Here is a 14,652-nt window from a genome sequence, read left to right as displayed (position 1 = left end):
TAAGTACACGAAATAAGTAAGTATAGACAACAACTATTCAAGGTGATTTGAGTGGGAGTAAAGGATCCACTTACTGTAGTGAAAGGGGAGTTTGTCTTTTCCCATACGTAGCAATATAAGGTTCGATTTCATAAGCCAATGTTTTTGTTCGTTTGCACAAGAAATCCCGCAGACAAAAAATTTTCACTTAATTAACAAAGATAAAGAAGATATTTGGATTCCAGAATTACATCATTTATCAAAGTGTGAAAAAATTGAATATCATAAATTCCGAAAAGAATATCTTTTATTTCTAATGGCCTGGTCCAGGGCAGTTTATTACTTAATACGCCTTCGAGCTGAAGATCTCACTTTAGCAGTTATGTCTGACGTTAAGTTTTATGCAACTCGTACACGAACTTTCCACTCTCATCCTTTCCTACCATCTGTTTTTCCATAACCATTCATTCAAAAGATATAGTTTGAAACTTGTTTATTCTTTAACGCTTCTTTGCTAGAAAAACAAAAAACATTCTTTCACAGATGTGGACTACATACTCATAAACTGACACACTGTTTTCGTGTTAATTATTTGACCAAATCGTGGATCAAAGCTAGGTGAAACATCATTTTGTTGTTGGGGGTCTTTGCTGTGTGAAATGTTTCCTTAGGTACTCTGGTTCTTCACTCTCCTGCGGATTTAACGATTCTCTGGCGCTTGGAACAACTATATACAACAGGCGAAATTAAAACCCAACAAGATGGGTGGTGGTAAGGGACCGTTCATTTTTTATGAGCATGGGGGGGCCGGTGGAATTTAGGGGGGGGCCACGAGAAAAAAATGGCACTAAAGGGGGGGGGGGGGCTACCAAAAAAAATTGAGTGAAAGAGGGGGGGTCACGAGCAATAATTGCAATAATTGATTCATTCACGCGTACACCTTAGTTATGGCGTGGGTGGGTTACTCGCGCGCACGCGGCTAATACCCCTTTCGAGTCTCCTTGAAAACCATTCATACCGATTTCATTGGATTGCATTGGCATTCTTACTCTGCGTATAATTTCTTCTGTCATAAGGGCACACGTTGAAAAATTGGTCTGTTTTCGTTCATGCTAAACCCAGCCAATAACTAAAAGGCTCTTTTCTCCTAAACGATCAAGGTGAGCTATCTTTTTTATCTCGTTATTTTAAATTACCTCTTATCCTCCTTCTGTATGTGTTATGGATCGAAAGAAATACGCGATTGCCCACTGTTGTCTCCTATGTTATACATTGAGTGTGTTTACATGGAGTGTTATAGATCATTGTTAGATCATTGATCATTGATCATTGTTAGATCATTGGAGTGTTATAAATCATCGTTTCCACATGGAACCTGGAACCGTGCCGGTGGCGCAGAAGCCCAGACAAGTGCCATACTATCTCCAAGGGCCATTAAGGAAATGGCTAGACCAAAGCATAGCAGGAGACAGTTTTGAGAAGTTACCTGATGATGAGCCAGTTACATGGTGTTCCTCTGTAGTAGTACACAAGCCCAAGTTCGCTGGGACACCACCAGGCAAGTTGGAATCGCACATGATCATAGCAAGTGTTGATTTACGATTCCCAAACCAGCATATGGAACGTAGTCGAATTTTACAGGCACCACTGTTGGAAGATTTTACCCACAAGTTCCATAATTGTACCATTTGTACCAAGCTCAGAACTCCGACAGGGATATCATCAATTAGTGTAACACCCAGAATCAAGATCAGTTGCTACATTCAGTACTCTATGGGATAAATTTAGACCCAAAAGGCTGGTACTTGGCACAAAAGCTTCTTAAGACCTGTTTGATGAAGCAATGAATAGAATATTTGGTGACATTCCTCGATGTCTCAACCAAAGAGACGACATCCTGATTGGGGCGAGTAATTGGGAAGAGCACAATGAAACATTGAGGTTGGTACTTCAGAGAGCTCAAGATTATGGCATCACATTTAACAAGTCCAAGTGTGAATTTGGCCAGAAACAAATTACTTTTTAGGGCTACTGATTTGGTGAAAAAGGTCTCAAGCCCACACCAGAGAAGTTACAGGCCATTCAGAAATGTGCAACCCCACCCGGAGTCCAAAGCTGAAGTGAGATCCTTGGCATGACTGGTTATCTTTCCAAATTCATACCCCGGTATGCTTCACTCACGAAACCGTTGAGGGAGCTAACAGGCAAAGAAGCTAAGTTCTGCTCAGGACCTGAAGAAGAAAATGCATTCGAGGAACTGAAAGGTAGCACTTCCAATAGGGACACAATGGTATTCTTCAACGCCAAGTTACCTATCATGATGAGAGTAAAAGCTAGTTATAATGAAGGGTTATCATCCGGTTTTTTCCAATAGTCTATATCAAGGGTTGGCAGCCTGTGCATTTTATTAGCCGTACGCTGACCGATATCGAAAAGAGGTACAATCAGACAGAAACAGACAGACACCTTTATTTAGCCATAAAGCTTAGGGTAGTCCCTTCAGGAGCTTAAAAGCACCCTGCTATCAATAGGAGCCCTGAGCACTAAATACACTAATTACAATGCGGAGATACTATAAAAAGAAATAGCAATGTGGATATACTAAGAAAAACTATTTACAATATACTATAAAAACTATATACAATGTGTTAATTAAAACAATGAACTATAGGTTAATTAGAAAAAGTTATTTAAAAAAATAGAAGGACACGTTATGTGTAAAATGGGCCAAAGATCGATTTAGTATGTACCTCCTTGGGGCATCACGATTCACCATTTTTACGGCGCGCAAACCACTTTTACCATTGTTTAACAAAGCTACGCGAAAGCTTCTACCACTAATCGAAAAGTACATGGGTTTACGGACATGCAGAATGCAGACTTTGAAATGAAATATGAGCCCGGGAAAGATGAAGCTTATCCTCTAGATTTCTTGTTCAGATACCCACTATCTTTCATGGGAAACAAGGACACTGAAAAAGTTTTGAAAAAAACTATTCTGCCCGGACATGCAGTTGTATTGGATAGGATTAAGGAAGAAACACGGCGAGATGGAACTTTGCACAAATTGAGCCAGACCATTAGAAGAGTGGGAAAGCTGCCAGAAGGAATGCTGACTTGGCACTATTCTATCCTCTGAAAGAAGAGCTCTGTCAGGCACAAGGTCTTATATTCCGTATGGAAAGGATTGTCCTACCAACAAGCTTGCAGCAGAAAGTTATTAAGACAGCTTACCAGTTGGGACACCTGAGTACGACAAAGACAAAACAAATGCTTCGTGCAAAGTATTGGTTTCCTGGTATGAACATTATGATTAACCAAACAATAGGACACTGTTTTGATTGTCAAGTTGCAACCGTAGACCACAGGAAGAAATCTATCAAAACATCCGTTATTGCCGAAGGACCATGGGAACAAGTCTCAGTTCCTACCCCGATCAGTTGGACATTATAACCTAGTACTTATTGACCAGAAAACCCGTTATCCAGAGGTAGAAGTTGTATCCTCAACAGGATTTAAACAGACTAAAGAAAAGCAGAAGATGTTTGCTCACCATGGCATCCGGAGACGAGTATTGTTAGACACTGGACCTCCGATTAGCTCAAAAGAATATTCGGACTTTGGGGAAGACGAAGGATTTCAACATCATCGAGTTAAACCTGGACATCCCAGAGCTAATGGGCAAGTTTGTAGAGAAATTTATGTAAGTTGTCAACAAAACAGAGCAAATTGCCCATCTTCAAGAGAAAACAGGACCTGAGAGGAACATGGGCTATCCAGGACATCTTGATGGCTTACAGAAATACACCACACCCAGCAACCGGCGTTTCACCTTATCAAGACATGATGTACAGACCTATCAGAACCAAGCTTGGACATAAGGAGAATTCGGAAAAAACCTTCTTCAACTGATTATCACATGAACAATTGCATGCAGAGAGTACTTTTAGAAATTTGAGAATTAGGACTAAGGGAAGACATTAGGCACAGTAAGGACACTTGATAACAAAGTGACATGGGAACATGTTTTCCAATATAAGGATGAAACAGCTATCCCTAAAATGAATGTGTGTTTACATGGAGTGTTGAGATCATTTCGGATTATATGGAGCAGATACAAGCCCTATATACACGGGATACTTTGCTGTACACTGTGCCATAGTTTTTTGGAATAAGCCGTGTGCTGTTGTAGATAATTCGTCTCTTCATGAGTCTATAAGGATCCGGGCGGCTTTTACATCCACTACTCGCGGGCGATACTGAGAACTCGCACGCAAGTAACGTTTTGGGTCGATACTGCTTAATACTGTGTTTCCCTGCCAAGAAATTCGTCTTTAATTGCCGATTATGCCTCATGCATTTTGTTTATAGTTTTTCAGTGTTATGTTCTGCTTTGTCTATATAACTTCTGTTACCCCCAGACATGACAATAACTCATCAAATAAACTCATTTCTGAGAGGTGAGTTCACACCAGGCACCTCAAGTGCACTTAAAGTACACTTGAAGGGTACTTGAGTGTGAACTGGTCTCGTTTCACTTGGCTGATCACACTTACTATGCCTACGAAACGCCAAAACTTCAAAGAGCCGAAGTGAGGTCTCAAGTGAGGCCCAAACCTTCCTTACGCACTTATCCTATTAGAACATGGCAAGCCAATTACTTGATTGTCAGTCATTTCTCACCCAAAATACCCTGATGAAGGGGTTTGGCGGCAAGCACTTGTGGGTTTTTTGCACAATATGTAGCCCGAACATGGCGTTCTTTAGAACTCAGTATAAATTCCCAGCAGGATGAGGGCGACCTCCGTCGACTACAATTTGATGTAAGTATTTCTTAAGCTTTCATAACTCGAAAACATAGCATACGCTCCACTATGAAGACACTAATAAGAAGATAGATTTCCCTTTCGCTGAATTAACATCAATGCAATATTGCGAACAAATCCACCGACAGTTGAGAGTGCAACGCCATCTTTTCGTTTTGACGGTGGTGATTCGTTGTGGATTCCTCAAAGAATTACTTCTTCGTCGACAGCATGCCAACCTTTTGCTTTGCGCGCGGCAAATGCAGTTTATTCCTTTCAATCTCTCCGCTCGGATGCTGCCGATAAGTGGCAAGTGCACTTGAAGTGCCCAGCATAGGGTAAACCCCTTGCTTATGGCAAAAACCTAAGTGCACTTCAAGTGCACGTGCACCTGACCTTTAATCAAGTGCTCTTCAGATAGATTAACCTAAGTACAGTACCATTTCAATGGCGAAATAGTAGTTTAGTAACGATAACAAGGCATATTTGTGCATATTTATGACGCTCTAGAAGGCGCTTTTAAGCTTTTGAATCAGTTATTTTTCCTTTTAAAAAGTTCGTTGTCCTAGCAGAACAAGTACAGCTGGCTTTTTGTAGTATTATTGTTTAGCAAGTAGCTCAAAGCATGAAAACAAAGCAATTAATTGACAGGATCCCTTTACGGCTGAATGCGGCTAAATGTAAATATAGTGAAGCGACGGATTCCGATTGAAGCGATTATGAGCAAGAGCTGAGTAGCAAAAGCAATTTTAACTTTAATTTCTCAACAGCACAAAACACTAGAAAGTTGATGTCAATACTAAGCTCTCCTAACACAGTGGGATTGTTTTACTCTTTGTTCTCAGTTAGATTCAGAGTTTTGTCAGTTAAATTAAATGACATCTATTCACTTTTCGCACTTTATGAGATGAAACGGAACCCTTCCGTTCTGTATACTCTGTATACTGAGTGACTACTGAGAGCTGAAGCCTTGAGTGAATTAATCAGTATGAATCGAGCTGAATCTAGTCAACAGTGATGTTTCAATGAAGGGAAGGCGTACAGTTGTCTGTAAAGTGCTTGAGATCTAAGAATATCGTTACAACTAGAAAGACGTGACTCGCAAAACCTCGCGAAGCTGAGGCTGGGTGGAAAAGCCCTCTTTACTCGTTTTGCAGCATCAAATGAGGAGATTAAAAAGGTTTCTGAACATAGCAACTATTTTGATGAGCATGGTCTTTTCGTAGTTCCACAGGCTAGTTTGCGGTTGAATATCTATTTCTGAGGCGACGAAATGTCCTTCAATTCAAACATTCGATCCTTCAATTTAAACATTTGATCCTTCAATTCAAACATTCGATCCTTCAATTCAAATCTGCAATTGTTCGGTTCAAACTTTCGATCCTTCAATACAAACATTCAATCCTTCAATGCAAATATGGAATGGGTCGATTCAAACATTCCGTCATTCAATCCAAATATGGAATTGTTTTTTTCAAACATTCGATTCTTCAATCCAAACACCCTTTTCTTCAATCCAGAAATGCCAAATAAAAAAAATAGCAAAAGCTAGCATTTCTCAGGTGACAATTAACCAATAAATTTAACGGTATCAACATCCTATTTTCTTCTTCTTCTTTCTTTGTTTGTTTTCTTTTTTCTTTTTTTAAAGCCCCATCCGCCGTCCGCATCCGCCCGTCCGATCCTTATTTTACAGAGTCCCCTCGTTTCCAGACTACTGGAGAGAAACTGAAAGTTTGGACTGCTGAGTTGAATGTTTGAATCGCCGAAGTGAATGTTTGAATCGAGCCACTGCACAACTTCATTGTGAGACGTATGTTTGAATTCATAATCTGGATCTCATATCTTAAAATTAAAGTGCAGAATGTTTCAACAGCAGGATTTCTGCATTTTCTATCGAAATTGAACGCGGAATTTATGGCGTAGTTTTTGACTTTCAGGATTTCATTGAAGAAATGCACGTTTGAATTGAATGATCAAATGTTTGAATTGAAAAATGGCATGTTTGAATTGACGAAATGCATGCTTGAACTGAATGATAGGCCAGGCAATACAAGGAATACATGTTACACTTGAAGAATGGCATTTCTGGATTGAAGAAAAGGGTGTTTGGATTGAATGATGGAATGTTTGAATCGACCCATTCCATATTTGCATTGAAGGATTGAATGTTTGTATTGAAGGATCGAAAGTTTGAACCGAACAATTGCAGATTTGAATTGAAGGATCAAATGTTTAAATTGAAGGATTGAATGTTTGAATTAAAGGGTCGAATGTTTGAATTGATAGTTTGAATTTCGACTCTAAAAACGCGCCATACTGTGGCCTCATTAAGACACTCGCTCACATGCTTACGATGACGTTTTTTGCTATCTCAGGTTGTTTTTCGTTGTTGGTGTTGATTGTATCGACCTTCAGCCCAGCTACAAACGCTAAATGTGATTGCAACACTGTGTTCAACCTTGTGAAAGGCATGAAAATGCAGCTCACAGACATTCAGAAAAAATTGGAAAGTAGGAATCAAGGTGAGAAATTGTATTGCGATTTCACTTGTGGACAGGAAGTTTAATGCTGCTGATGATTTTCAGAAAACAATTCAAGAGATAATTCAGATCAAATTCGATGTCTGTTTTCTTTTTTTCAGTCTACAAGAACTGTGCTGAGCTGTACAAATCCGGCAGAAAGATCAGTGGTGTTTATACAATAGATCCGGATGGTTCAGGCTCGTTTGATGTGTTCTGTGACCAAACAACAGCCGGTGGGGGGTGGACAGTGTTCCAGAAAAGACTGGACGGCTCGGTCAATTTCTACCGCGTTTGGAACGACTACAAACTGGGCTTTGGTAACCTGAATGGCGAGTTTTGGCTGGGACTGGACAAGATAAACCGCCTGACTAGAAGCGCACGAAATAGGCTTCATGTGGATCTGGAAGACACAAAAGGGAAGACTGCCTATGCTGAGTACGATCACTTTGTTGTAACAAGCGAGAGAACTAAGTATCAGCTGAGTCTTGGAACTTACTCGGGTGAGCACTCTTTGAAAGTAAACGCGTCCCTTGTCATCCCAAGTGGGGCCCTTCGTCTCCTTCTTCGAGAAAGGAGGAGAAGCGACTTTGCGAATGAGGTTGAACCAACACCGCGCTATCCAGAAGTGGCCTGTGTCTTTAGATCAGTAGTTAATTTGAAACGTTTGTGAGCCACGCTAAAGCACCTTTCACTGTCTGAGCACTCGTGATAACCATTATGGGGTTCTGTGGTTGTTTATCTTCTTGGAACTGAATGTAAAATGTAAAATGTTCTTTCAGGAACTGCTGGAGATTCCCTTTCTCGTCATCGTGGCTATGCATTTACAACCAAAGATCGGGACAATGACGGCAGCGTGTCAAGTAACTGTGCCGTGTCCTACAAAGGAGCCTGGTGGTACGATGCCTGCCACGCTTCCAATCTGAACGGCTTGTATCATCATGGACAACACTCATGATACGCTGACGGTGTCAACTGGTATCATTGGAAAGGAGTATACTACTCTGCGAAGAGAGCTGAGATGAAGATCAGACCAGAGAAGTTTTAAACTTCTGACTTCTGTCTTTGCATCTTCATAACCACCTCTGGTTCTAAAGAGCTCTTCAAAATCACAAAACTCGCAGAGCGGGAATCATTTCTGTTTCATTATTGTAATGGTTATTTTTGGTGAATAAAGCTGATTATCTGAAAACTTAACTTCTCTGTTCAGTCTTCTTTCGTTTTTTTATCTATTTCTCAGTTTTTGGTTCTTTCGCGGTTTGAAGTGGCAACCAGAAGACTAGTAACAAATGGAATGGACGAGGCATTTTCAGTTTAGTTCAACTTTAGGCGGTGATTTGCTAAATAATTCTTTATGACACTTTAACGCTATCCGTGACTTCCGACGGTCTAGAATAGGAAATATGTGAAGGGCTCAAAAACGAGGTAAACCTTGAAATCTTTGACCCTAGAATGGTTCACCTGGAGATTTCGGAGAATTCAAATAATGATTACACAGTAATTATGCATTGTAATCCTAGGACCTCTGTTTATATTTCTGCCAAAATCATAGCGAGGTTCGAATGTAAAGGTGCTATTACAATAGACGACGTTTCGTGTCACATATCGAAATTGCGACACCTACAAATTAAATGAAAGTTTTTTCGTCCATACCGGCTACAGCGCAATTTTTTCTCCGGCGGATAAATGGCAGGTATCCTGCAAGGGATACCATGAAGCGACTTGGATCGGATGTCTGTTTAGTGCATTATGGGCAGGGTGGCCAACATAAACAACCCCTCCCTACCCCCTCTAGATGTCTGGGATTGGATGCTACTCCATCACAGCATTGTTCCTCCTAAAAATGATTTATATTACAAGGGATACATTGTAAAATTTGAAATTCTTTCTCGAACCCATAAACAATTTGGAAGTTTCAGATATTTGGCTTAATATTGTAATATAATTTGGCAATTTTAAACGTCACTTGTTTTAAATAGAGGGAAAGTGGGGAGGTATTTAAAAATTCCTTGAACAAATACATCAGAGGCTATGTTTGGGAGGTTAAATTTTTGGTTTGGCTACTGACCTTAATTAACTACTTTATCTTTGGCCACAAAATTACATGCTGTAGATCGGACCTTCAGATCAGATAACGCAGGAGAACGAGTTTGAGTACGAGTACAACTTTCAAATTTCAAATAAGTTACATCCCCAGAACTCTCGCTCCTTCCCGTTGCGTCCTCGTACTTGTAGTCAAATCTGGAGGTCCTTATTCTTTTCAAGTAGCGGATGCAATGACGATATGGAGCCAAAGGCATGCTGCAGGAGGTCAAATTGGACCCTCTTTCACTCGCGTAGGGAGGTTTCTGCATCTAAACGAGACAGGATTCTGTTAAAGATTGAACAGATTAAAAAAAAATCAATGCGCGTTACAGTCCCTCTTGCGCTATTCAGTGTTGGTTTGGTTAGCTTTTCCAATAATCATATAGTTTGTCTTTTTAACATTTAATGTGGATTTATTGGATTGGACCTTTTCTATGTCTTTATTTAACTTTTCTTCAAGAGTTGTGGGGTCGTTGACAGAGAGAGAGAGTAATGGAGGTATCATCAGCATACACAAGTGCAGATGATGATAGCTCGCACTCTTGTAGATCATTTATATAAATGAGAAATAACAAAGGTCCAGGAACAGATCCTTGTGAGACCCCACAGTTTTTAGGAGGTAGTCAGACATAGTTCCATTGACATAAGTACTCTGAGAGCGATTTGATAGATATGACTGCAAACTGGGCTTTGGTAACCTGAATGGCGAGTTTTGGCCCGGACTGGACAAGATACACCGCTTGACAAGAAGTGCACGAAATAGGCTTCGTGTGGATCTGGAAAACACAAAAGGAAAGACTGCCTATGCTATGTGCGATCACTTTACAGTTACAAGCGAGAGATTTAAGTATCAGCTGAGCCTTGGAACTTACTCGGGTGAGCACTCTCTTAAAGCAAACGCGTCCCTCCTCGTCCCGAGGGTCCTTTCACCTGCGCTTTCGAGAAAGGAGGAGAAGCGACTTTGCGAATGAGGTTCGGAAACGACACCAGCGCTATCCAGAAGTGGTCTGTGTCTTCAGATCAGTACTCAATTTGAACTTGACGTTTGAAAGCCACGCTAAAACACTGTCAGGATCTGAGCATTCACGATAATGGGTTTCTGTGGTTGTTTATCTTCTTGGAACTGAACGTAAAATTTTCTTTTAGGAACTGCTGGAGATTCCCTTTCTTATCATTTCGCGGCGTCCCATTTTCAACCAAAAATCGCGACAAATGATAGCTGGTCGAGTAACTGTGCCGTGTCCTACAAAGGAGCCTGGTGGTACGATGCCTGCCACGCTTCCAATCTGAACGGCTTGTATCATCATGGACAGCACTCATCATACGCTGACGGTGTCAACTGGTATCATTGGAAAGGACATAACTACTCCGCGAAGAGAGCTGAGATGAAGATCAGACCAGAGAAGTTTAAACTCGTGTCTCTGCATTTTTAATGAAGATAAATGAAATTTGGGCAAAGTTAAAATCAAGCCAATGCTGCCATTTCTCCAGGATCAGGTGGGAGGGTCCAGGGAAGTCTGCAGGGGCATTGTCATGTGCTTTTGCTTGAGTTTGCTCTGCTAGCTTGCTTTTGGGTGAGAAAAGTAGGAACAAAGCTTCATCTTTGCAACGTGTTTTTTCTACCTTGTTCGTAATGGCAGTATTGGCGTCGTATTTTCTCGCTTTTGGGCTTGTTTTATGCCGCCGAGACGAATCTCGCAATACAGTCGAACCTGTATATAACGGCCCTGTATTAAGCGGCCACCCGCTATTAAGCGGCCAGTTTTTAATTAATATAAAGTCCCGATTGTTTGCTCATACAAACGCTGGATGTGTTACCTGTATTAGGCGGCCACCTCTATTAAGCGGCCGCGGCCACCCTGTAGCAGTCCTATGTTTGTCTTTCTTTGTTATTTTTACCTGTATTAAGCGGCCACCCTTGAATGGAAACTAAGCCATATGTTATTTTATGCGGTAAATTAATGTGTTTAAAATGCGATCCAGCATCACTATAAAGAAACAACATGTACAAAGCTACTGCAAGCTGATACTCGGCCGTTTAATATAGTTAACGCTTTTCATAAGTCCGCAATGTGCTGAAGTACAGTACCATATCACGAACGCTAAAAAAAAGTTTGTTTTGAATATGCTTCCCTCTTTAGCAAGAAATTCCTCTTTAATTAACTTGCTCCTCCGCCACGTGACATTGAACATTGAGGGTAACAACTATAAAATGACGGAATGAGATATTTTGTTGTGAACTGTAAGTCATAGAAATAGAGCACTGTATACTGTAGGAGAGTAGAAGACAATTTATTGTATAGTACTTTTACACAACGTTACGTATAGTATATACCGTTAAGTCGCAAGTTGGCACTGAACTTTGTTTAAAGTATTGATCACTTGAAAGAGTGTTGATTGTCCTATTGGTTCCTTGCATGAAGTAATTTGTATGATACGCCATTAAAATTGACATTAGACCACGCCCAGTGAGTATTTTTAGTGATCTTGTATTAAGCGGCCACCTGTATTAAGCGGCCAGTTACTCAAGTCCCGAGGGTGGCCGTTATATACAGTTTCGACTGTAGTTTGAACACTTTCTTTGATATGGCTGAGTTAGCGAACTCAACCGCGGATGTTCCTGTCAGTTCTGCGCTCCCGGCATCAACTCCACCTTCTAGACCTATCAGAACCAAGCTTGGGCATACCATACGGGAAGGGGGAGAAGCAAACAGGACAAACAGATCGATGAAAAGGATAGACAGTACAAGGAGAAGATGAAACGTGAGGACGCAAATGTCAAGGAGCACAACTTCATTTTAGGAGATTATGTCCTGATAAAGCAGAGGAGGTGGGACAAATGGTCAACTCCATATGAACCTGTCTTCTACACCGTGACCAAGATCAGTGGCTCTACCATCACTGCGAGACGTATTACAGATGGCCGAGAGATTTGCCGAGACTCAGGTCAGCTTAAATTAGCTTAAGCCATCATGCACCAGGACGATATGCGTGATCCAAGTAGCCATTGTGGGGTTTGGAGAGAGTCACTACTCAAGACTGCTGGCCAGTCAGTTATCTGAATCTGCTACCCAGCATACTTCTGAAGAGGAAACATCTATGCAAGAAAACCCAGCTGGGCAGAAGACAACTATGGAAGAGAGCTGCGCTGACATAACAAAGGAATGGTGTTGACAGAAATCCACAGGAAGACTTACTACCAATCACTCCTGTAGTCCGAGAGACCACCAGGGTACAGGAGAGCCTTGGAAGACCAAGGAGAATTCAGAAAAACCTTTTTTTACTGATTATATCACATGAACAATTGCAGAGGGTACTTTTAGAAATTAAAGAATTAGGATTAAGGGAGAACATTAGGCACCGTAATGATAGTTGATAACAAAGTTACTATTGAGATGGGAACATGTTTTCCAATATAAGGATGGAACAGCTATCCCTAAAATGAATAGGAGATGTTATATCCTGAGTGTGTTTACATGGAGTGTTTAGATCATTTCGGATTATATGAAGCAGATACAAGCCCTTTATATACGGGATAATTTGTTGAACAGAGTGCCATAGTTTTTTGGAATAAGCCGTGTGCTGTTGTAGATAACTCGTCTCTTCATGAGTCTATGAGGATCCAGGCGGCTTTTACACCCATCACTCGCGGGCGATACTGAGAACTCGCACGCAAGTAACGTTTTGGGTCGATACTGCTTCATACTGTGCTTCCTTGCCAAGAAATTCATCTTTAATTTCCGATTATGCCTCATGCAATTTATGTTTATCGTTTTTCTATGTTATGTTCCGCTTTAATTTGTCTATGTACCCTCTGTTACCACCAGACATGGCAATAACTCATCAAAAAAACTCATTTCTGAAAGCGAATAAGTGAGTTCACACTAGGCACCTCAAGTGCAATTGAAGGGTACTTCAAAGAGCCGAAGTGAGGTCTCAAGTGAGGTCCAAACCTTCCTTACGCAAATATCCAATCAGAACATGGCAAACCAATTACTTGATTGTCAATTTTTCATTCCTCACCCAAAATATTCTGATGGCCATGGCGACCCTGATGGCGGGATTTTGGCGGCAAGCGCTTGTGGGTTTTTTTGACAATACGTAGCCCAAACATGGCGTTCTTTAGAACTATATAAATTCCTGGCAGGATGAGGACGACCCTGTCGACTACAAATTGATGTAAGTATTTCTTAAACTTTTATAACTCGAAAACGTAGCATTCGCTCCACTATGAAGACACCAATAACAAGATTTTTCTTTCGCTGAAATAACACCAATGCAGGATTGCGAACAAATCCACTGACAGTTGAGAGTGCAATGCCATCTTCTCGTCTTTACGGTGGTAATACGTTGTGGATTTCTCAAAGAATATACTTCTTCGCCGACAGCATGCCAACGTTTTGTAAAAGCAAGTGCAGTTTATTCCTTTCAACCTCTCCGTTAGTGGATGCTGCCGATAAGTGGCAACTGCACTTGAAGTGCCTAGAGTGAACCCTTTGTTTTAATATTGCATAAACCTAGCTAAGTCCCCGTTTATATGGAGGAAAGTTGTCCCGGGAAAGTGGGTCACCCTCCCAGCCGAGTCAACTTCAGCGAGCGTTTATATGAGAAAAACGTTGACCTCTTTGCCCAAGCCTACAGCGCTTGCGCATGCTCTAATTTTCTCGCCTCGACGGAGTTGACCCGGCTGGGCGGGCCAAAGTGTTTATATGGAGTTGGCCCGGCTAGAAGGGTGACCCTACCATCGAAAAAGGGTGACTCAGCTATGCGGGTCACCCTTCCAGCTAAGCCAACTTTTTGTTTCTCATGTAAACGGTTCGCCAAGTTTTGTAAGGAAATGTAGGAAAAGTGGGCTCGCCTGAGGGTAGCTCGGGTAGGCGAGTAACCCCTCTACCCGGCACAACGTTTCTCCATATAAACGGGGCCTAAGTGCACTTCAAGTGCAACTGTCCTTCAATCAAGCGATTATAAGGTATTGATTGAGTGAATGGTAGCTCGTTCGTGGTGACCTATCTTTTTTATTACAATTCTCAAAACAATACATCATAGTGAACAATATAATCACAGAAAGTTTGAGAAAAATTTCACGACAACTTTCATTTTGCGGGAATCACCTTAAACCTGGGCGGATTAATACCCGGGTGAACAGAGCTAACGCCGATAAATAAATTAACAGCTATTGTATTGACAAAAATTGATATGTGAAGGTTCGACTGAAAATAACTCATTGATTTTTACCGAGAATATGTCATATTGAATAG

General features: G+C 41.1%; 2 protein-coding genes, 1 long non-coding RNA gene and 1 pseudogene across 5 annotated transcripts in view; 2 read left to right on the top strand and 2 right to left on the bottom strand.

Annotated features, from left to right (window-relative positions):
• Positions 1-14,652, bottom strand: part of LOC146472802 (protein LTO1 homolog) — a 188,647-nt gene that overhangs the window by 123,742 nt on the left and 50,253 nt on the right. The gene's annotated exons all lie outside the window — the stretch shown is intronic.
• Positions 1-14,652, top strand: part of LOC146472806 (microfibril-associated glycoprotein 4-like) — a 66,723-nt gene that overhangs the window by 32,235 nt on the left and 19,836 nt on the right. The window contains exon 2 of the mRNA XM_085119033.1: positions 7,163-7,309. Within this exon, the coding sequence (XP_084975159.1) occupies positions 7,163-7,309 (147 nt within the window). The remainder of the gene's footprint in view (positions 1-7,162; positions 7,310-14,652) is intronic.
• Positions 1-14,652, bottom strand: part of LOC146472807 (uncharacterized) — a 151,299-nt gene that overhangs the window by 123,742 nt on the left and 12,905 nt on the right. The window lies entirely within an intron of this gene.
• Positions 7,407-8,455, top strand: LOC146472809 (ryncolin-1 pseudogene; annotated as a pseudogene).

This window comes from Pavona decussata, unplaced genomic scaffold (genome assembly GCF_977016875.1).
Source record: "Pavona decussata unplaced genomic scaffold, jaPavDecu1.1 SCAFFOLD_96, whole genome shotgun sequence".
In the NCBI taxonomy this organism is placed as follows: Eukaryota; Metazoa; Cnidaria; class Anthozoa; order Scleractinia; family Agariciidae; genus Pavona; species Pavona decussata.
Note: the sequence above shows the minus strand (reverse complement) of the source record. Positions and strands in the feature narration are given on the sequence as shown.